The following is a 22,254-nucleotide window of genomic DNA, read 5'->3' on the forward strand; positions in this document are numbered from 1 at the left end:
TGGGTACAGTGAGGGACCCTCCTCTGGCAGACCCTGCTTCAAAGCTGTGGCTGTTGTCCCCTACATCCTCATGGAAGATGAGGGGTTTGCTGTCTGTGGGAGTGAATCTTTGTGGCTCTGGAGGAATCAGGTGCTGGTTCAATGCCTCCAGTTGAGATTTCCAGAGGGTTGATTTGTCTGGGCCGACTTTGGGCAAATTGTGCTGTTCTTTCTCTTTGTTGCATTTCTCTGATGCTTTTCCCTCTGAATCAAGAGCTGCATTATGGATTCGTTTTCCCATGCACAAGAGCACCCAAATGCATGTTGGGATGACAGGAGCTTTCCTGGGTGCAGGAGTTGCGTGGCAGCTCCAAGGATCGCTTTGCAGGAGATAAAGAGGGGCAGCAAGAAGCATCTGTGCATCCTCTCTGTGCCTGTGTGGCTTCTCAGGCTGCTGTGGTGTAATTTCCCACGAGACACGGTGATGGATCACTGGAGCAGCCGGGAGAGATGCTCTTGCATCAGGATCAAGGTTTGGGTGGACAAAGGTGGCACTTGCAAAGTCAGGAGAGGCAGGGAGGGGAGGCAGGCAGTGCCCAGCAGCGGGGATGCCCCGCAGCCATCGCTGGGAGCGTTGCAGGAAGGACCCACCTGGGTGCTGGGTGGCACTGGGAGGGTGCTGGGTTGTTCCTGGCGTGGTGTCAGAGTCCCCTGCCCTCAGTGCTGGTGCCCTGGTTGGTGGGGCTGGGGCAGGGCAGGGCAGTGACAAGGTCTGGGGGAGCGAGTGGCGGTCACGCCGAATTAACCAGCCCTTTGTGAAGGCTCCTGAGCACACCCGGGCAAACCACGGGGCCTGACAGGCAGTGAGTCATGACACTCTATTTATCTGCCTCGCTGAAAGCCTGAGCAGATGCAGGGACCTCTTTTATCTGCCTGGAACGCTGGAAAATGAATTTATTGCGTCGGGGGGGGGGCTGAGATCGTGCCAGCAGGACGGGGCTGCAGCCGCCACAACCTGCACAGGGCGTCAGGAGTGTCCCATCCCCACCCAAACGCCCGCCTCAGGGCTGGGGTGGCTGCTCTGAGGGGGCTCCTGGAGCATGGGAAGCCTGTGCTCTCTGCTCCAGCAGCCTGAGCTCTGCTAGCAGTAAATAAATGCTATTTTTAAAAGTAAATCCTTAGTTTGACCATAGTTGGGCAGCTCCTCGGAGCTCCTTTTTCAGCATTTTTGTCCTCCCCGTTCAGACCTTCTGAGAGCTGAGTTGCCCCTGCTTTGGGGACTCGTTCCCTAAAAGAGAAGCTTTTCCCTTGGTGGTTTTCCTTGCAGCTCTGATGTGATCCGGGCTGTCAGACCTGCTCGGAGCATCCCGGGACTCCCACCTGGCTCAGAGCCTGTGGGATGCAGCTCTGCCTGTCCCTGTCTGCGAGGGGATGGCGCTTATCCCACAAGAGGTGCTGTGCTTAATTACTGGCGGTAATTAAAACCTCTTCTGGAGGTGGGAGATAAGAGCAGCGTTGCAGCAGATGCTCACTGACACCCATCTGCTCTTCAGCATCCCTTCTGTGCTCCCTGAAATTCCTGCTGCAGGGGGAATGGGAGGATGGGGAAGATGAGGGTGTGAAGTTCAGGAGGAGGACAAGCTCCCATGGAGAATGGCCTCGGTCACTTGTGTGCACTGTGGGATGGGCACTTGGAGAGCAGTGGGGCTGATGGCTTCAGACCCAAGTGCTGCCAATAATCCTTGGAAAAAGCCTTTAAAAAAGGGGAAAGATGAAGGAGGATGGGGATGGTGTCCTTGGAAGGCAGTGTGTGCTGCTGCTCTGGTGTGGAGTGCTGTGTGTGTGGCTCCGCTTCCCAGGGCTGTGGCTCTGGATTTTGATCCAGTTTCTCACCCGGGGCTTCCTCATGGTCAGAAAAGAAGGAAAAGAAGGCTGGGGAGAAGGGGATGGTGCTCATCAGCCTGTGTGTGAGGGTGTGCAGGGGATGGTGCTGCTGACCCTCCCACTGCCTTCCTTAGCCTTTGGATGGGGGGGATGTTCCTTCCTGGGGTGATTCCCCCCTGCCCCCCCATCCAGGCTCTCTCCAGATCTCTGGAGATGCTCCACCTGTCTGGTGCTGATTCCTTTGTGTCACAGGCAGAGGTGGAGCCCAGGGGGATGTTGCAGGGCGGGAGCTCTGCTGGCCCCGTGTGCCACGGGGATGAATCCCACCGGCCACGCCACATTCCTTACATCTGCTCAGAGCTAATGGAGCACTGAGGCTTTGTGGAGAGGAGCAGAGCAGGGAAAGGGGGCTGGGATTGACTACTGAGCCTTTGGGAGTCTGAGAAATTTCCTGAGTAATTCTGATCTATCTCAGCCCTCAGGGGTGAGAATTTCACCTGCAATTATCTTCTGTTCCCCGGGAAGGGATGTCAGCTCCTTGTGTTTGCATTTCCTTTAGGAAGTTGTTCCTTCTTCCCTTCTCCACCCCCAGACAAGGGTCAAACCAAGCCTCTCAGCATTCCTGGTTTTCCTAGAACAGCTGTAATTCAGACTTCCAGCTGCCAGTGAGCAGGTGCTGGCAATAAGGACAGTGGAGTGTGGGCTGGGACTTGGGGGATCCGAGAGGAATTTGGCAGCAGGATTGCTGGAGCAGTGGCTGCTGCTCTCCTGTTCCCTCCAGGTGCTTTGCTGCTACCTGTGGTTTGGGCTGCAGCCCTTCTAGAGTAATAATAATTATACAATATAAAAGTATTTGATGCTTTTCTTCCTTTCCCGCATTCCCGTGTGCATCGGTACCAAACAATTTTCACAAATTGCCGTGGAGCAGCAGTTAATCATCGATTTTAATAAGCCTATTGTGCATCCACGCCTGGCACTGCCTCTGCTTCCCTTCTCCCACACTTCAGAGCTGGGAGCTGACAAATATAAACAAGGGTGGCAGCTCATCCCTTGGAAGTTTGAGCCGAAGGGAGAATTCCTGGAGCCCCCAGCGTGGGACTCGCGTCGCTGTGGGAGCCTGGAGATCCCTCCCTGGTGAGGCAGAGCCTTGCTGGAAGGATTTGATGGGGGAATCGATGGGGGAAAGACGGAGGAGGGTTTTGGAGCTGGAAATGATTTTCCTTCCAGTGTCTTCAGCCAAAGGAGGCTCCAGATTGCCATCAGTGGGTTTGCTCCGGCTTGGAGAAGGGAAATTCTGGGATGCTGCCCGGAGAGAGAGCCTGTGCCGGAGGGTACTGGCTTCCTCCTGCTCCCTGTGCTGTCTGGAGTGGGGTTTTGCAGCTAAATGGAGTCCAAAATGGGTCTCAGACCACTTAAGAGGCTCTGAAACTTTGCCGGGGGGGGGGGGTTTGAGCAGCTCTGCTGAGCAGCTCTGAGCACCTTGAGCTTCAGAGCTTAGGGGAGAGAGGCAGAGCCAAAGCCAGGCCTAAGTGGGGAGGAGGAGAAGGCTCTAGAGCAGGTGTGAAAAGCTGGAGAGCTCCATAGACTGTGCTTTGGATTCAGGAGCTGAAGGAGGGGTTTTTGAGCCCAGAGTAAACAGTGTACTCGTCTGTTTGTGCAATAAAGCTGAGCTCACAGCTAATGCAAACAGTTTTCATTAAGAAATAATCAAAAATAAAAAGCCATTTCACATGCTGATAAGAAGCCAGTTGGTTTTTATACTTCACCAGCAGTTTAAGCCATGCTCAAAGCCATTTATCTTTTTCCTAGTGCTGGCTGCAGAGGATATGAAAAATGCAGCAGGCCGCACATATGTAATTAAACTTTTGGCAGAATCTTTGCCCTGCAGCTTTACTGAGAAATTCAATAATGATAAATCGAGTAGAATATAGAAAGGATTTTTTTGGGAACAAGATTTAAAATAATGTATGTGGCACAGATAGTTATTTGCCACATAATTGTCTTGGCAGCGTTCTCGCGAGCACCCTGTCTGATGGTGTCAGCTATTCTTTACAAACCACCCCTTGTTCTGCTCTTATCACCGCTCCAATTTGCTATTGAGGCTTTCCTGATTCCCAGCCAAGCCTGTGTTTAGCTGTAATTATTGTTTTGTCCCCCTCAGCCTGGGTGAGATGCAAGATTTCAGGCTGGGAGAGCTCTGGGTGGTGTGTTTGGTGTGATGGTTGTCCTGGTCCCCTTTCTGATGCTGGGATCTGGAACCATCACTGCACTGTAATTATCCTGTATTTTTTGATCTTTTCCAACAGCAGTTGGAAGTTAATCCTGCCACTTGACCAGTCTCACTGTTCTTTGTGACACTGCTGGGGGAATGATGCTGGGTTTGTCTCCCTGGTTGATGTTGCTGCCTTTATCCTCTGCTAATGCACCAATAATTTGTAGTAGAGGCAATTTTGTGTTCAAATTGTCCACTCAAAACACTCTCAGCACTTTCCCTATAAAAGCTGCATCGATTCTGTTTATTTCCCACAGATTTTCCCTGTTTGGTGCTGGCAGGAGTTGAGTTCCTCACCCCCGTGGGCACCGTGGCATCTTCCTGTCCTTTGTCACTGCTGTCCTTGGAGGGGCTGCAAATATGCTTGAAAAAGGCTATTTTTCATCAGTTTTTTTTCAATAGTAGCAAGCAGACTAGTTGTAAATAAAATAATAACGACAAAGGTATTTAGCAGAAGTGAGCTGGGACTGAACACCTCAGCAGGTGGCAGGTTAAGCAGTGGAGCTTTTGCTTTCATTAACTGGCTTCAAACTGAAGGAGAGCAGGTTTAGATGGGATATTGGGAAGAAATTCTTCCCTGGGAGGGTGGGGAGGCCCTGGCACAGGTTGCCCAGAGAAGCTGTGGCTGCCCCATCCCTGGAAGTGTCCCAGGCCACGTTGGATGGGGCTTGGAACAACCTGGGCTAGTGGGAGGTGTCCCTGCCCATGGCAGGGGGTGGAACTGGATGGGCTTTTAACATCCCTTCCAACTCCAGCCATTCTGGGATTCCATGATTGCATGAAGATCTGCCTCAGGAGCCCACCCTGCCCTGGCTGTTGGGGCATTGGGGTCGCTCATGCTTTCATCAAACACTTGTTGCTTTCTCTGAAGGGAGAAACGTTGGTGTTTGGTCACTTGAATGTAAGTTCTTGTCTCTAAATGTCACATAATCCCTTTATCCTTCTCCCTGGAAAGCCTTTGGTGCTGGAGGGGGGTTCCTGCCCTGCTCTACATCCTCAGGTCACCCTGGTGTCTGTGCAGGTCTGAGGCTGTGCAGCGAGTGGGGGGCTTGGGTTGGCCCCACATCTGTCATTCTGTCCAGTCCGTAGGGCAGGGACAGATCAGGATAACACTGTTTGTGGGGCCAGGGAACTCATGCCAAGCAATTAAATTAATCCAGTGGTCTGGTAGAAGGAGGGAATTTCATCCCTAAGTGGCTTCAGCCTTGGCTGCCCCTTTACCAGGGGTCTCCCGTGCCAGCGTTCCCGCAGTGACTTGGCCGGGCTGCTCCACTGGATCTGTTTGTCCTCGTGCTGCTCCACAAAAATATTTATCTTTGTCCCCACGGGCTGGGCTGGAGCTGAAGCTCTGCCACCAAATGTTACAGCTCGTTGTTGACTGGGCTGGGATTTGGGGACAGAAAGTGTCTGGCTCCGGGTGGCTCCCGCCAAGGACAATATTTATCCGGGCAGCGTCTTGCTGTGTTTGCAGAGCGGTGGGGGAGGTGGGAGAGTGGCTGTTTGCAGCCCTGCTGATGCCACCCAGGGACGCTCCCGTGGCACAGGAGGTGGCAGGAGGGAATCCACCTGGTTCTGCTGCTGCCCAGTGGGGTTTTAGTCTTTACCCTGGGTTTTTTTTTTTTGGTACCAAAAATCGAGAGGGCGTGACCTTGAGCTGCACGGGGAGGTTCAGGTTGGACAGCAGGAGGGATTTCTTCACAGAAAAGATTGTTTAAGGTTGGAAGGGGCTGCCCAGGGAGTCCCCATCCCTGGGGGGTTGTTGAAGGAACGACTGGATGTGGCACTCAGTGCTCTGGGCTGGTTGACGAAGTGGGAATCTGTCACAGGTCGGACTTGATGAGCTTGGAGGCCTTTTCCAACATATTAAATTCTTGGGTTTATTCTCTGTCTTGCTGAGGACCGTTCTGGGAGGCCTTCAGGTGTGTGGTTCTGTGTCACACCTGGCAGGATGCAGAGTGTTGCTGACACCTCTGCCTTGCCAAGGTGACCTCCCTCAATTTGCATGGGCCCTCTGATGCCCATGTTCTTAATTGGCTCTGGAAGCACATGCTGTGCAACGTGTGATGTGCCAAGGGGAGATGGCAGGATGGAGGGGGAGGCATTGGCATGCCATCAAAATGATTTCAAACAGCTCCTTGCACTGGCCACAAAAGAAACGTCTTGGAGCTGGTGGGTCAAGGGACAGGAGAGAAAATTATATAAATCTACAGGGAGACAATTATGTTGTCTAAATGTCAAATCTGTGATGTGAAGCTACAGCTGTGTGAGGCTGAGGAATTTGAGCTCTTCATTTCTTGGCTCCTCTGGCCCTTGTTGTGCTGAAGGTGAGCAGTGAAGGGTTTGGTGTGTGGGGGGGCTTTGTTGTGGTGCTGTCCGGTGCTTGTTCCTCCCCTCTGAGCCCTAATGTGGGCTTGGGGCTTTGTGGTGTGTTTTTAAACAGCTGGTTGAAATAGAGCCCGTAGCAATGGTCCTGCTGGGAGCAGAGGTCTGGGAGAGGCTGGAGTTGTCTGGTGACATCATAGCAAATGGCAGTGTTTTTCTTAGTGGAAGAAATGATCCTTAAATACAGGTCAGTGCCCCTGCTTGGTGAGGGGGTGAAATCCAAAGGCAGCACTATGGGGTATTCCTTCACCAGAAAGGCAAGGGAATTGCAGCCCTGCCAGGTCTGGGGTGGGGTGGGGTGGGGGACAGTCTCCCCCTGGGTCTTGGCAGCTCTGTCCTCATCACCCTCACCACCCACCAGCCCCAGAGCTTGTCCTGCCAGTCAGGACTTTGCAGGGTGTGAGCCTGGGGTGCTGCTGGGGAGCTCTGTGGGACCAGGAGCAGCTCCCTGGAGGAGGAGGAGGGGGCAGAGAAGGAACTTGGGCTTTGCCTCGGGGTCTCCATGGCCCGTGGGCTCTGCAGTGTGTGTGGGAACCCCCCACCCTAACCTGAAACAAGGGGGCAACACACCCCTTCAGCCCTGCTCTGCTCTGTGTTATTCCTTCTCTCTGCTCTCTCCTTCTGGGAAGGGGGGCAGGAGCTGCCAGGCCGTGTCCATCTGTCCCTCTCAGCTGAGCCAGGTGTTTTTCTGTCCCCCCAGACAAGGGTGAGAACGGGGAGCCCTACCAGAGGAGGAGAGGCGTGGGGACCAGCCTGCCCGACGGCCCCCCGGCGTTCCCGGTGCCCAGGGATGGAGCGTCCCCGGCCGGCAGCAGCAGCTGGAGGCGGATAATGCTCATGATCCTGGCTATAACCATCCACAACGTCCCAGGTGAGTCCTGTCCGTGTGTCCGTGCGTCCATCCCCGCTCACAGGCGGGTCAGAGCCATCCCAGGGGGATCACACAGTGCCACCACCCTCTCTCCCTCCCTTTCCTCGCAGATGGCACCCGCTGAGTGGGTGCCTTTTGACAGGATCTTCTTCCAGATCTTGTTCTCGTGGTGGGGCTGAACCACGTGAGGTCTTGGCAGCAAAACCCCACACGGGGAGGGGGCTCGGGGGGGAGTCTGTGGGCTCAGGGAGAGCCTTTGGTGCCTTGAACATCTGCAGCCTGGCTCGTGCCAGCCTGTGGTGGGCGAAAACTGTAAATCCCAGGGCCATATTGAGAAAGGTGATGCTGTAAAGACAACAAATTCTGCTCTCTTTTAGTTTCTCTTCTGGTCTGTGAACCAGCAAGGGATGCATTGTGCAGCGCTGTGTCTCTGCAGGAGAATGTACAATTGGGGTTTATTTTCTTCTTCAGGGGAGGGATTTGGACAATAGCTGGAAAATTGCAGAGCCCTGGGTCTTGGAGGGCTGTGTCCTGCCAGGCTGGGCTTTGTGTCCCAGGAAGATGCGATAAAAGGCTGATGAGATCGCTTTGTAACAGCTGAGGATGTTCCTCTGCTCTGCAATTCTTGGAGATGTTTAAAGTAATATAAGGCAACCTTTTCCAGTGATTCTTTCCTGGTCTCCTCTCCTCTCCCTCCCTCCTCCTCCTCTTCTCCTTCCCCTCCCTTTTCCTTTCTCCCATCTCTGCTGGCTCTGCCCGGCTCAGGTTGGAGCTGGGATTGGGGTGGGCGCAAGGGGGAATGGGGAAAAGCTTTTCTGCATAACTTTGGTCTGTAAATGTGGGGAAAAGTGCTGAGTGCCTTGGGAAGAGCCATGCTTTCCTTGTTGGCGAGGGGGTGGATGCTGTCAGTGTGGGAGCTCTGGGCTCAGGACTCGCTCCATCCATCGGAGCCAGGGCGGGAGGAGCTGCCTGGCGCTGTCACTCTGTGATTCTGAGAGTGTCACTCTGACCCAGTGCCAGGACATCCGGCTGAAATTCCATCTCAGGATGGTGTGCCCGGGTGGGAAGGCTGTGTTACGGGGCTGTGGCCGCACATCCTGTGTTTCTGCCCTGCAAGGGCACCCTGGCATTGAAGCAGTCGAGGTGAACGCTCGGTGAGCTCTCGGCTGCGCGTGGGTGTTCGATCCTTCGGCACCGAGAGCTGCTCGCTGGGCTCGGGGCAGGAATTGCTTCCTTCCAGCTGGTTACTGACTCACAGCACCCTTGGGTGCTCCTGGCCCCACCCTCAGGGCACCCAGCTGGCCAGGGTTTCTTTATGCCGATAAGGAAGCTTTGCTGCTGCTTTCGTGGGGGATCTGCCTGTGCATCACCAGCACAGGCTGTTTCTGTACATGAACCTGCTTCACTTTGTCAGCAGCAGCAAAACATTTGTCCCTTCTCATCCCTTTATTCTGTATTAATTATGGGTGGATAACTGATGCCGTGGTCCAGCTCCTTGTGTTGCTGGGGGAGGCAGATCCCTGGCAGACAAGGCAAGGAGGGAGCTTTAAATTACCCACACACCAAAAGAAAAGGAAGACGTTTGTACTGAGCAAACTGTAATTGGATTTCATCCCTCAAACGATGATGTGTCTGGGAGCCAGGGTGAAGAGCCAGGTGTCATCTGGCTGCTGGGCTGGGGATTCCTGTCTGCCACCAGCAAAGAGAGAAAGTTCTGTAGAGGAGGGAACAAAGCATCGCCCGCAGGGGGAGGTTAATGGTGACATGGCCCTGGCTGCCACAGAGATGCTGGTCTGCCCTTTCATTGCTCCTGAAAGAGCACAAAGCCACCTTGGGATGGTGACAGACGGTTTGAAATTCTCTCTTGCATCTTAAAGGTCACAATATTAAAGCTTAATACCCAGAGAGGTGTGTGAGCCGCTGCCTGGACGCTCAGTTCAGTGGGGGGGGTCTGTTCCTACCAATCCTTGTCCCCCAAGTCCCCCTCCTGCTCTTTTCCTGCCCTTTCAGCAGCCCCACAGTGGTGCTGGGTGGGTGACGGTGCCTGTTTGTGCCCAGTGGGGCCACTCACCAGTGGCAGAGCCCTGACCAGCATCCTCCTTTCAGTGGGGACGTGCCCAAAGGCAGACAGGGGTTTGAAGTGGCAGAGGCTGGATGTGATTCCACGCCTGCCCTCATGCTCTGGAGCCCTTCCTGCAGGCACGGGGTGCTGGCACTGATTGCACCCCAATACATAATTCAGACTGATTGAATCAGGAGCTCGTGGCCAGCCCTGCTCTTCACCAGCTCTCTGCTCTCTCTGGCACGAAGCAGGTGCTGGTCCAGCCTCGCTGAGCAGCGATTTGGGCTCAGCTTTCTCTGAATTCCTTCTGCTTTCCCAGAAAAAGCACCGGCGGCGCTTCTCGGATCCGCCGCGGCCCCTGATGTGGAGCAGGGTTTGGAAACACTGTAATGCTCTCCCTCAATTAGCAGCCCTGCCAGAGGAAAGGCTGCTATAATTAGCACAGACTCCTGCAGTGTAATGACACCTCGGCAGTGCCTGTGCTGGGGGAGGTGGGAGGTGCTGAGCTGGGATGTTGGGGATGCTCCTGCCACGGGAAAATCACGCTCTGCTCATCAGTCATGGAATGGTTTGGGTTGGAAGGGACCTTGAAGCTCATCCAGTTCCACTCCCTGCCATGGGCAAGGACATCTCCTGCTATCCCAGGTTGCTCCAAGCCCCATCCAACCTGGCCTGGGACACTTCCAGGGATCCAGGGACAGCCACAGCTGCCTCTGGGCAGCCTGTGCCAGGGCCTCCCCACCCTCCCTGGGAAGAATTACTTCCTAACATTTAATCTAAATTTTCCTTCTTTCAGTTTAAAATTGTTCCTCCCTGTGCTATCACTAACTGCCTGTGTAAAAAGTCACTCTCCATCTTTTTTATAAGCTCTTCAAAGGAACATAATCCTTTGTAAGTACTTAAAGAAGTACTCAAAGGCATCAGAGGGATCTCTCGAGAGCCTTTCCTTCTCCAGCTTCCTTTGGCAGAAGCACACAGCTCTGGTGTTAGCTCTGCTTCCCTGTAAGCTCAGTGCACTCACACAGAGGTTGTCCAGGTAGTTCCCAAGGGTTTTCTGTCCTACCTGTACCTTCACAATGCTTCATAAAATTCCACATCCCTTGGCAATGCTCTGGTTGCTGCAGTGAGGGAGATGCAGCTGGTGGGGTGTCCACGTTCACCTTGTCAGGTCACTGAGCTGCCCAAGTGCCTCTGATGGGCTGGAGCTGCTCTTGCTCCTCAGAATCCTCACATCTGAGCCCAAACTCTACCTAAAGTCCCTTTGTCTGGTGATTAAAACCCTTCAAGGACCGGCTTCCCATCCCTGTTCTCCTCCCGTGCTGATGGGGAATGGGCTCCCCTGCTGTTGCCAGCAGAGGATTGTTTTATTGACTTTGATCCCATTTTAGGGATGAGCTGGTTTTGGTCTTGGCAGTGCCTCTATCTTTGGTTTCAGGCTGGAAGCAGGATATTGTGGGGGTGAGATAATGGAACGCACAGCCCAAGCTCCCACAGTCAGTTTGTGTTTCATGGGCTCTGCCAGCAAGGAAAGGTTGGGTAATCTGCTCCAAAGCTGGGAATGCCAATTGATAATGACAGGAGATGCCAAACTGCAGACTCTTCCTGCTAATTAATATTCATATATGCTGGGTTTAGTAGAACATTAATTATGTATTTAATCAAGCCCTGTTTATTCTGGTTTATCTTTGTACCTTGGGTGGCTGTTATGCTGAAGACTTCAGATTAATTAAAATGTTACTGGTGTATCACAAATAACAATTAGTGAGGTGTGAGCTGAACAGCCTTTCTCTTTGTGCTTGTTTTGGAGGGGGAGGAGAGCCTGGCAGGGTGGGGGATGTGGGGCCAGAGCCCGGGGAGCTCCTGGAGGGATCTGCTGTGCTCCGAGCCCAGCTGTGGGTGTGCAGGCAGGGATGGCCCTGCTGTGGGATTCTGGGGGATCCCCTAGCATGGAGATGGTGTGGGAGCCCCTAATGCTCACACTGCTCCAGGAGGGGTGGAGGACAGGACCAGGGCTGTGTTCTCCAACTGTCTGTGGCAGTGAGATGGGGAAGGGGTTGCAGGTGTTGGTTGTGTCCATGCCCTGCCTTGCTTTCCTCTGGCTATGGGGAATTGTCTCTGATCCCCAAAATCCTCTCAGCTGACAGCAGGGACCTGGCTGGGATGGCCCCAACTCCAGTGGTGCCCCATCCCTCCATCACCCTCAGAGCATCACCGGCAGGGAGCATCCTCCTGGGAAGGCAGCAGGGCTGGTTCCTGCCAGGCATGAGGTGATGCTTCCAGCCACCCAAACGTTGCCAAGGAAACCTGAGTTTTCCTGTTTCCTTGGGATGTGCTGGGCAGAGCTGGGTGGCCCCAGACCCCGGCACAGGCTGGGAGCACATCCCGGGAGCTGGGACAGAGCTGGACCATCCTCTGTGCTCCAGCCTTCCCTTCCTGCAGGAAAATCTCTCACTTTCCTGTATGCAGTCCAGCCCCTCCGTGTTTGCTCTGATGTTTCTGCCTCAAGTGTCACCATTAGATGGAGGTGTCTGGGAAGGGCTGATGGAACGTGGCAGTGGCGCCGTGCACGGAGTCACTGGGTCACGGTGAGAGGTGGCTCTGATGTCCCCTGCTCACCCCCTAAATCTCACATGGCTCCACCTGAGGCTTTGTCTCCAGTTCCCACTGCCAGAAACCCATTAACAAGCTAGGATTTATTTATTTTTAATGAGAAGGAACAAATTGAGGAGCAGGACTGAGTGTGTGAGCTAAATACGGAACAAATCCTGGCTGTGGTGGTGGAGGTGCTGCAGGAGAAGGGGGGCATGGGGGGTGTCACTGTGTGCAGGAGGGACAAAATGCTGGAAGGAGAAACTTTTAGGTGGTGACAGCTATGGGAAGGATGAGTGAGACTCCTGGGAAGCTTCAGTGGGATGGGAAGGTTCCTGCAGTCCCCCCAGGTGGAGTGTCCAGGTTCTTTGCCCTCAGGACTGCCCTTGTAGATGGCAGCAAGAGGCTGAACCCCGGGTTGGCACTGGCACCATGCCTGGCATGTGGTGGGGTTTTGGGGGATCCTCCTTCTCTCTTGCCCAGGAGGGAGAGATTTAGCCCCAAAACTTGTAGGTCATGTTCTGGCCCATGCTTGGAGTGAGGGCCAGGGGAAGGGGCAGCTGGGATTGGTGTGGAGCAGAGGTGCAGGATTTGCACCCTGCCTGTGCCCCTGTCACTGCTCTGGCATCAGGCACGGCCGAGTCCTTCACTTCCAGGGGCAGTTCCTGTGCTGGTGACAGATTTAAGCCAGGCACCTCCTGCCCATCCCCGTGGCACCCCTCTGTCCCTGCAGAGTCTGGCAGCAAGTGCTGCTGCTCTGTTTGATCCCAAGGAATGGGGGAAGGAAGGGAAGGCTCTACCAAGGGATGGGAAATGTCAAATTGATTTCAAACATGCTCATTTGCAGCTTCTCCTGGGCAGGAGAGCGGTTCAGCCGAGTGCCCTGGGGGTGGAGGGTGTGAGACCTGCCTGCCACCCTCTGCACGGTGGCATTTGGCTGGGGACAGCCCCAGGAGTGACAACTGCTGCCTGGATTGGGGAGCTGCCTGGACACTGGCTTGTCTTTATGGCTTCTTCCAGCTTTACCCAGTTTTAATGTGGTTTGTGTCTCCTGCTTTATGGCTGTCTGGGGAGGAGCAGACAGGAGCTGTGGTGCTGGCTGTGCTGATGGGTTTGTGCCAGCAGCTCGCACTGGGAGGGGAAATGAATCCCTGAGCTGGGGGGGGAGGCAGCTGGTGGGGACCCCAACGTTGTCATCCCTCGGCCCAGTCCCCTGTTGTGACCATGTCCAGTGGTGGGCAGGGATTTAGTCCCATCCTTGGCTGGCCTGTGCCAACACCAGCTCCTGGGTGCTGATGAAGGTGCGGGATGAAGGTGTGCAAAGTGCTTCTTGGTGTTCTCAGCTGGTGGAGACACGTCCAAAACTAAAGGATATCTTCCCACTGGTGAGGGGGGGAGCTCCACAGGGAGGTCTGTACCTGCCCCATGGGCTGTTTGATGTCTCCCGGGGGAGCTCCCTGCAGGGGTTGAGTCCAGGTTCAGTGTGTTCTGCCGGTGGTTCCGAGCTGGGATGTTGGATGCTGCAACCTTTTAAACCTCAAACCAGCCAAAAAGGTTCAGGCAGAGCTTGACCACCAGTTCCAAGAGCTGCTCCCATCTGAGGTGGAGCAGATCCCCAGCTGATGGTGAATTTGAGGATGGGAGCAGCCTGCCTGTTGCCAGAGGAGGTTGTGGGTGGTGGTGGGAGCGCAGAGGTTCCGTGCTGTGCTGTCAGATTGGTGTTCCTTGGGAGGGGGGTGATTTCCAGGCTGGTTACTTTGTCATTAGCAAAAATTGATTGGATTCATTCTCCTGGGACAGGCACTCCCGTGTTCTCAGCCTCCCAAGGGAAGGCTGGGGCAATGAGTGTGATATTGCATCTCAATTATAAAGAGAAGTGATTATTTATACGAATATTCTCCGAGATCCATTAAAGGCTGGGAACATTCATTTGGGATGATGTTTGGATTTTTTTTTGTTGATCTATTGAAATTGAGACTGTTTTACAATTGTTGTTACTTTAATAAGCATTTGGGAGCCCGCTGGGGGTCGGCAGAGCGTGAGAATGGGAGCCATTTAGCCGTGCCAATTAATCTGTGCCTCGTCTGGGCGATGCCTCTTCCTGGAATTACAGCATCCCTCCTTTCCCTGCCACTTATGCCGCTGGCCTGGCTAGTAGTGGCTACTCCTGGGCACTCTTGGAGCACCTCGGGTTCCTACTGAAAGGTGTTCCTTTTAGTAAGGAAAAAGAGGAAAAGGTTTCCCTGCAGCTTTCATTCCAGCCAGGAGGGTGAAAGGAAGATTCAGGTAAGGGGAGGTGTTGGTGGGAAGCACGTGGGGCAGCACTTCCATGGAGCTTGAGGGGAGCAGAGGAGACTGCTGGCCCTGGGGTCAGCTCAGAGAGATCTGAACAGTCAGGAGTTTTTCACAGTGTTTTCTGCCCCGGGGAGAAAAATCCATCTGGGACGTGGCCTCCGTGTGCTGCCCTGGCTTCCGTGTGCTGCCCGTCACATCTCTGACTGGATCTCCAGAGGGACGAGGATGGATCAGGGGTGAGCTGGGGCTGCTGGTAGTGCTGTGATGTGATGTGATGGCTCCATGAGCAGCGAGGGGAGAGGGGGAAGGTCAGGTGGGATGCAGCCATGGAGGCAGGGCTGGGTACTCGTTCCCCACGCAGTGACTCACACAGGGTCAGGAGGAGCCCGAGCGCTCTGCGAGAGGTTGCCTCAACCTTTCATTAAACCTCCCGGTAATTGGTGCCTCATCAGCACATATTTTGACGTTTTCATCTATTAAGCACCTCGGTGGATGGAAATGACTTGCTCCAAGTCGTCAAAGCTTCTGTGCAGGGAGGTGGGGAGTGTGGGAAGGCGGCCGGGCAAGGTGCCGGCACTGGGTGCCGGTGACATCCCCAGCTGTGGGTGCTGCTCTCGGGCTCTGGGCTGCCTTTGGCTCCATGGCCACTGGCTTGGCTGCCTCAGGACTTCCCTGTGCTCCTCCTGGGCAGATGGAAGCTGAGGCTCCGGGTCTGGGTGCAGTGACAACCTGATGTAAAGGTAATTCCATGCCTGACACGGGCACGGGTGGGAAGTGCAGCCAGGGGGGTGTCTCAGCCCATCACACTGGCACTGTCAGAGGGGGCAGAGCGTGGGGTCTGCAATGCCCCTCTGACAGCAGCTCATATGTCAAAAACTCATTTGGAGGCAGACACTTGGACAGTCAAGAGAGAGCTGATAACACACATTTATCTCTGTGGCATCGTTTGCAGTCGGTGATCGCTGTTTTATAAGCAGGAACAGCCACAAAGGTGACAAAAGCCAATTAAATGCAGGATTTTCACCGGCTGGAATCAAAGTCTGCTGAAATGTGCATGTTGGAGGCTGCACTGCTTTCCTGTCCCCACCAGATCTCGCAGGTCTGTCACATTGAACATCGGTGAGCACTGGGGTGAGAAACCATTTGCGTGCTGGAAATGAAATATTAAATATCCGTGATGGATTCAGGTGCTGTGGGGTCAGGGAGAGCCCATTTCCAGGTCAGTCACTGCTTCTAGATTAGTTCTGGTTTGTTAATTCGGGAATGGGTTTTCTTCTTTCAGAGAAGCATTTCCATGACCAATGGGCTGTTGGGCACTGACTTTAATTCTTTAAAATCAGGTGTAAAGTGCCTTGTCAGCTCCTGTTTAGCTGGTGCAGCTCAATGGATTGAAAGGGGGAGAAAAGTGGAACAGGTTGGGATGAGGATGGTCTGGCTCCTTTGGGGTAAACCAGGAGGAGGCATTAGGGGAATTTGCTCCTACCTCCCAAATTCCACTTGGTTTAATGCCCACAATCCCTCACAAGGCCACGGGCTTCCCTTGGGCTGGCTTTTCCCTGGATCTCTTGCCATGGGTTGCCCAGTTGTGTCACATCCTCCTGGATTTGCCCTGAGCAGCTCGGGCTGGTCCCCACCTCGAGTGTGCTGCTTGCACTGGGTTTGCTGGTGGGAGCACCCACTTCTGGAGGCTTTTCTCAGGTAAAGCTCCTGGGAAATTGCTTGGGACAGACAGCCCAGGGTCAGGCATTTGGTAGCCCATTAGGACTTAAATCCTCTTTTAATGGCTCTTTCACTCATGGGACATGGTTTAGTGGGGGCCTTGGCAGTGCTGGGTTAAGGGTGGACTCAGTGATCCCAGAGGACTTTTCCCACCGAAATGACTTCACTCTGTAACACCTTTGGGTCTCCTGTGTGTCTGTGCTGCTGTCAAGCACTGCTGAGCTGGGAATTGGAGCTGTTTGTTTTTCCAGGTGATGGCTGGTTTGACCCTGTCATCACCTGCTTGCTTTTCATCACCTCTTGCACAGCCTTGATGGGACCCAGTCCCTGGAAAGCTTGGAGGCAAAGCTGCACCATTAGTTCTTATCTGCAGTTGAGTTGTCTGGGCATGTCAGAAGCTTTTCAGGTGTTTCACCTTCTGTCAGCTTTGTGTTTGCACCATCCCAGATGTGCAGTGACCCAGGCCAGGTTGGAGAGGGCTCGGAACAACCTGGGCCAGTGGAAGGTGTCCCTGCCCATGGCAGGGGATTGGAAATTAGAGAGTCTTTAAGGTCCTTCCCAACCCAAACCAATTCTGTGATTCTCATGGAATGAAAAAAAAAAAAAAGTCGTTCTGAAATGACTTTCACCTCCTGCTTGCTCATTCTGTAGTGGTGGGGATGTAGAAACACGAAAATCCCTGAAATCTGGTAAACTCTGTGCCTTCCTGTGCAGCGATGGCAAAATGATGTCTCCTGGAGGAAACTGGAATTCAGTCCCGAGGGAAAAAACTCTGAATAGTGGCAACAGGGATGTGCTTAAATTCTTAGAGAAATACAAACCTCATTATAGCAAGATTAATTTCCCACTAGGAACTTAACAGCTCTTCAAAGAGCAGGATGAATAATTGATGACACGTTGGCATCTGTAGTACCTTCCTGGAGGAAGCGTGTTCATTTGCTGACCCAGGAGAATTAGCTCCATAAATCCTCACAGGAGCAGAACCTGTCACTCCAGCTCCCTCAGTGCTGCCAGGCTGGGGGTTCCCAGCACTGAGGGATGTGCAGGTGGTGCAGGACTGGGGCAGATGAGCCCAGCAGGTTCTGTTTAATCAGAGGATGCTTTTGGGATGTGCTGGTACCCACGGTCCTGTCTCGCTTTGGGAGTGCCTTGGCTCACAAAAAGGGTTGTCTCAGCATCACCCACTGTCCTTTCCTCACAGAGAAAGGCATTTCCTGCTGTGAAATCCATAATTCCTTCTGTTTCTTCCCAAGCTCTGCAGGCACAGAGCTCTGCTGAGCTGTGCTCCCCTCACCTGCCCTGAAATCTGATGGCCCCGCAGGCAGAGCTCTGGTGCTTTGCAGATAGAAGGCTCTGATCAATCCTGCTTTTCCTCTAATTTTTGCCTTCCCTCCAAGCCCAGGATTTTGACTGTGTGATTTGTGAGTTGCTTCTCATTTTATCATCTCCACGAATCCTCCTCCACCTTCCCTGCTGTGCTGCATCCCAGGGGAGTTTCCCACGAGGGTGTTTCTAGGCAAATTTCCTGCAAGGATATTTTTCAGGCAGAGGCACCCCTGGGTGGGTGATGGGTGGGTTGTGCTGCTGGGACCCTGCCAAGCACATCCTCCTGGAGAGTGGGAGGCTTGGGAGAAGCTGAGGGATAACAGGTCTGTGTTCCCCTCACTGCCATCCTAACCTGCTTGTACATCAGGAGGAGGGGAAAACCCACCCCTAAACCCTCTGATCCCTGATCCTTGAGGTGTTACTGCCTGCAAAACACATGCTCCAGCCACTATCCCAATAAGGGATCTCCAGTGTTGTTTTCTTTATCCCTGAAATCTTGCCTATGTGGTGACAACGTGGAGAGAGAAAAAAGGATTTGGTTTAGTGGATTCTTGCTTTTGCCATTCCTGCAGGGTGTTTTTTCCTAACCAGTGCCTGTTTCCTTGGTCTTTGTGGCAGATGAGGGTCACATAAAACCCGGGGTTTTACTCACGCTGTAGTTTATTGAGGCCCTGAGTGGTGCCTCCTGTTTATGGCTTGGATTTCCAGGGAATCTGAAGGGCTTTAATTTTGGTTTTGTGAACAGGCCTGTTCTGAGGATTACAAGAGGCTTCCCACAGTGGCTGTGAAGCTCATTCCACGCTCCCAAACGGAGCCTGGAGCAGGGGTTTGCTGCAGGGTTCTCCTGCCTGTTGATCCAAACAGAAGGCTCTGATCCCTGCCTGGCTCCATAAGCTGCCCTGAATAGGATTTGAAATCACAGTCTGCTTAATTTCACCTGTTCCTGCAGCTTGCCCAGCTCGGGCCATAAGGGGGAGGTTTGGGATGGAATGAGTCAACTCTTGAGTTGATCTCTGAACTTCAGGCTCGTGTGGAGTTTGCAGTGGAAGTGCTGGGGTGAGCTGTGTGAGCCTGGACATGGTGCTGCTCCACTGATCCTTGGAAAATACATATTGGAGAGCAGCAGAGCAAAGAAACATCGTTCCCTGCTCGGGGCAGCAGCAGCAGAAGGTGATTTCAGGCCAGGGAAGTGGGCAAAACCAGATTTCAGACCAGGGAAAGTGAAGCAGCTTTCAAAGCAGGAGCATCTCCTGGGTAAATCTCTTACTTTTAAGGTCATTTGTGGATTTTGTACATTATCCTCGTCCAGGACTTTGGTGTCAGGGCTGGTTTGAGTCTGACAACACAGAGCTGCATCCGGGTGCCCCAGGACCATCCCACACCTACCATGGGCTGCCTCGATGGCAGCACCTCCCTCCTGCCTGAGCAAAGCTCCCCCTCATCCCTGCCAAGGAGAACAACTCCCTGGAAGGTGCAGCACTTGGCGCTTTTTGGGCGAGTCCCAAGGCAGGACACGCCCCTGGAACCCGGAGCTCCCCAGGGATGCAGCATCTCGGGAGCCCACCCGTCCCCCTTGGGGCTGCAGTGCTTTCACCTCCCCAGGAACATCCCAGCACGGAGTGGGAGCACACAGAGCTTTCCATGCTGAGGGGGAGCAGATGGATCAGTGCTGGGCCTCGTCCCAAAGCCCATCCCAACCAATTCCTGCGCTCCTGTGGATTGGAGCAGGCGGGAACGCCGTCACTGTCCTCCTGGCTCAACCACACGGAACATCTTGTGCTGTTCTGCAGCTCTGCTGATGGGGCACTGAAGTGAAATTAAAGTAGGAATAAAACCCAGGCTGTGACAGCAGGATCCACACATCCCAGTGCCCTCCCTGTGCTGGGATGAGCACAGGGGACCTGGGGACCTCAGGCCAAGCGTGAAGGTGCTCTGGGAGCAGCGTGTCCCTCTCTTTTCTCCCTTGGCTGACGTGCTCTTTGCCAGCTTTTCTTGCGCTCTGGGAGTCTCTCCTTGGCTGCTCCACTCGGTGCTGCAGCTGTCAGGTCACACTGGGTCACCTCTGCCTGCCTGAGGTGCCCTGACGTGGCTCTGTGCCCACAGAGCTTTGTTCTGCTCCCCTTCCCGTGGTCCCTCCCTCTGCACCAACTCCATTTTTCCGTGGTGTTCCCTACTTTGCCCTGCTCCCCTGTGTTCTTTCCCTTAGCCCTGACCTCTTCTTGCTGTGATGTTCACCCTTGGCCTTCCCTTGGCAAGTGTTGCACTGGTCAGGTGTGGGTGTGAGCTGTGCTGTGTCAGACCCATGGATATGGTGCCCTTGCCCTCCAGCACAGTTATTGCTTTCAGCTTCAGGGTTTGAAGGTTTTTTTATTTCCTTTTCTTGGAAAACAAGCAGGGAGGAAAATGTATTTGTAAGGAGCTGAGAGGTGCAGAGCTGATCCCCAAGTTAGCTCAGGATTAGTCTGATCCCTGGGTAATGCCTTATCAGGACAAAGTGTCTTGAATTGCAAAGCCAAGGAAGCCCAAGAGAGGCAAAATCCCTCTGTTTAGGTTAAATAGAAGCATTTTCCTGACAGTGGATGAAATTGGTCATTTTGGGTTTTGTCTTTGTTCTGCAAAGAGGTGCCAAATGAACCCCCAGCCTGGTGCCTTCTCCATGAGAGCTCTCCAGAAAACAGGGGTGTGTGGAGCCTCTCCAGCTCTGTCACTGGCTGGAAGAGGGGCTGACAGCTGCTGAAATCCTTGGAAAAACCCTCTCTGACATGGAAAGGTTTCCTGTGGGACATGGACACTTTCCTTTCACCCCTTTTCACATCCTGAGCTTTGGCCTTGCAGAGTGGTGGCCCGTGGTAAATCCTTCAGTCACTCAGGGTTACCTGGGGATGATTTAGGTGGGATATTGGGAAGAAATCCTTCCCTGTGAGGGTGGGGAGGCCCTGGCACAGGTTGCCCAGAGAAGCTGTGGCTGCCCCTGGATCCCTGGAAGTGTCCAAGGCCAGGTTGGACAGGGCTTGGAGCAGCCTGGGTTGGTGGAAGGTGTCCCTGCCCGTGGCAGGGGTTTGGAATGAGATGAGCTTTAATGTCCCTTCCAACCCAAACCATCCCATGATTTTATGGCTCTGCTTCTCTCTGCCTCACTCACAGTGGTGCCAAGAACCAGGAACTGTTTGTTTTTCCAGCTGATGCCTGAGCCTGCAGTGTAAGAGCTGCTCTCCCATTCCCATCTCTGGTGACCTCATGTTCCAGTCAGGCATTTTCAGAGCCTCCAGCTCTAAGTGCTTGACATGGAAGCATTAACCTTCCTCTTTCTGTGTCTTTTTCCCACCTGAAGAAGCCACTCAGGCTATTTATGATTTGAGGATGTGCAGAACACCCAGGAGCGGGGCTGAAGGAGGGCTGAGCTGGGAGTGTGGGCACACTTGGCACTGAGCTCTCTGTGCTTGGTTTCCATGTAGATCCTTGTGAATCTGTTCATTTACCTGCAGAACAGAGGCCTTTCGAGGTTTGACACCTCTGAAAGAGGCTGAACCTGCTCTGTGGAAGCAGCGAAGTCGTCGTGGGATCTTGGCAGGCTTTTTGAAATTCAGTATTTGAAACAAATCACAGCGCTGGGCCGGGAGCATCACACAGTGTCTGCTGCATGTAATCAGAGCTTTTCCAAGGTGGTGGGATGTGCTGTGGTCCCTGCTGTGTCTGGACTGCCCCATGACTCCAGACCTGCTTGGCTGTGGTTTCCCCTGGGCTGCCCCTTGGTCGATTGGTGGTGGTGCTGCTCATCCTGCCCCGGCTCTCGTGTCCTCTCCTGGGTCATGGGGATGTGGAATAGCCCATGGCCAGGGGCTGCTGTGTGTCCCTCCTCCTTCCCTGTGCTGCTGAGTCTCCCCCGTGCTGCAGCTTCCACCCCGGGCTGCTGCTCCCCCTCCCAGCCCGCAGCTCACCACGCACCATCTGTGATCCCAATTCCCCGTAAGTTGTCTCCACGTGGACGTGATTTGTACTTCCATTAGCCATGTGCCAAGGGGGCTGATTTTGGGGCACAGGGAGCACTCTGCACGAGTGTGTGACTCCCTCCAGGCCCTGTGTGTGCCCCACGTGCCGTGGTCCCTCTGGAGTTGTCACCAGGCATGGGATTTGAGGCTCAGTGTGGGATCTCCCTGCCCTGGAACCCTGTTTGTAGGGCTGCTGGCTGCTCTGTTTTTCCCTGTGTCCACGCTGAGCCTTGGCACAAGCCTTGGATCGAGGCTCTGAGGAGCTGTCGAGTGTTTCAGTTCGTGCTCAGCCTGGACTCGATGCAAATCTGTGATGATCCAAGTTAGTGCTGCTTTTTATGGTGTGTTTCCAAGGCAACTGGAAACTCAGAGACCACAAACACACACACACACACACACACATGTCCTCTTCATCTGAGACCTCATCCTCTGGGACACAGGGAATGCTCCAGTGGCACTGGTGGAGTTTGGGTTTCCTTTGCTTGGGGGACTGTCCACAGCAGCAGTTGGGTCGTGCTGGGGCACAGGGAGACCAGAAAGCAGGGAGGGGACATTGCTGGGAGCCTGATCCTGGCTTAGCCCAGCTCCTGGGGGATTTATGGGTGAAGCTGATGGTTGGTTCTTCTGGAATCCACCATGGCACCAGTTCTGCAGAAATTTGCTGAATCTTTTTGTAATGATTTGGTGTTTTGTGCTGTTTTGCTCCTTTTTGAAATCCCATTTCAGCTGGTGGGGATTGGGATCCTTTGCCCTTTGGTGCAGTCATCAATCCAGAACCCTTTTCTCTCCTTGTTGGCTTCCTGAGAAGCAGCTGGTCTGGGTTCCTGGTGGGGAATACCCTGGGTAGTGACACTGAGCTGGGGTTAAGTGCACCTGGATTAAAATG

General features: G+C 53.8%; 1 protein-coding gene across 7 annotated transcripts in view; it reads left to right on the forward strand.

The window, feature by feature from the left end:
• SLC39A11 (solute carrier family 39 member 11) overlaps positions 1 to 22,254 on the forward strand; it is a 251,285-nt gene that overhangs the window by 33,456 nt on the left and 195,575 nt on the right. For all 7 annotated transcript variants that reach the window (XR_007629324.1, XR_007629326.1, XR_007629325.1 and 4 more), the window contains exon 6: positions 7,218 to 7,388. Coding sequence is in view for 2 of the 7 variants with exons in the window: in XM_050319226.1 (XP_050175183.1) it covers positions 7,218 to 7,388 (171 nt within the window). In the remaining 5 variants the exon portion in view is untranslated. The remainder of the gene's footprint in view (positions 1 to 7,217; positions 7,389 to 22,254) is intronic.

The sequence above is a fragment of the Myiozetetes cayanensis genome, unplaced genomic scaffold (genome assembly GCF_022539395.1).
Source record: "Myiozetetes cayanensis isolate MyiCay16 unplaced genomic scaffold, myiCay2020 scf22, whole genome shotgun sequence".
Lineage (NCBI taxonomy): Eukaryota > Metazoa > Chordata > Aves > Passeriformes > Tyrannidae > Myiozetetes > Myiozetetes cayanensis.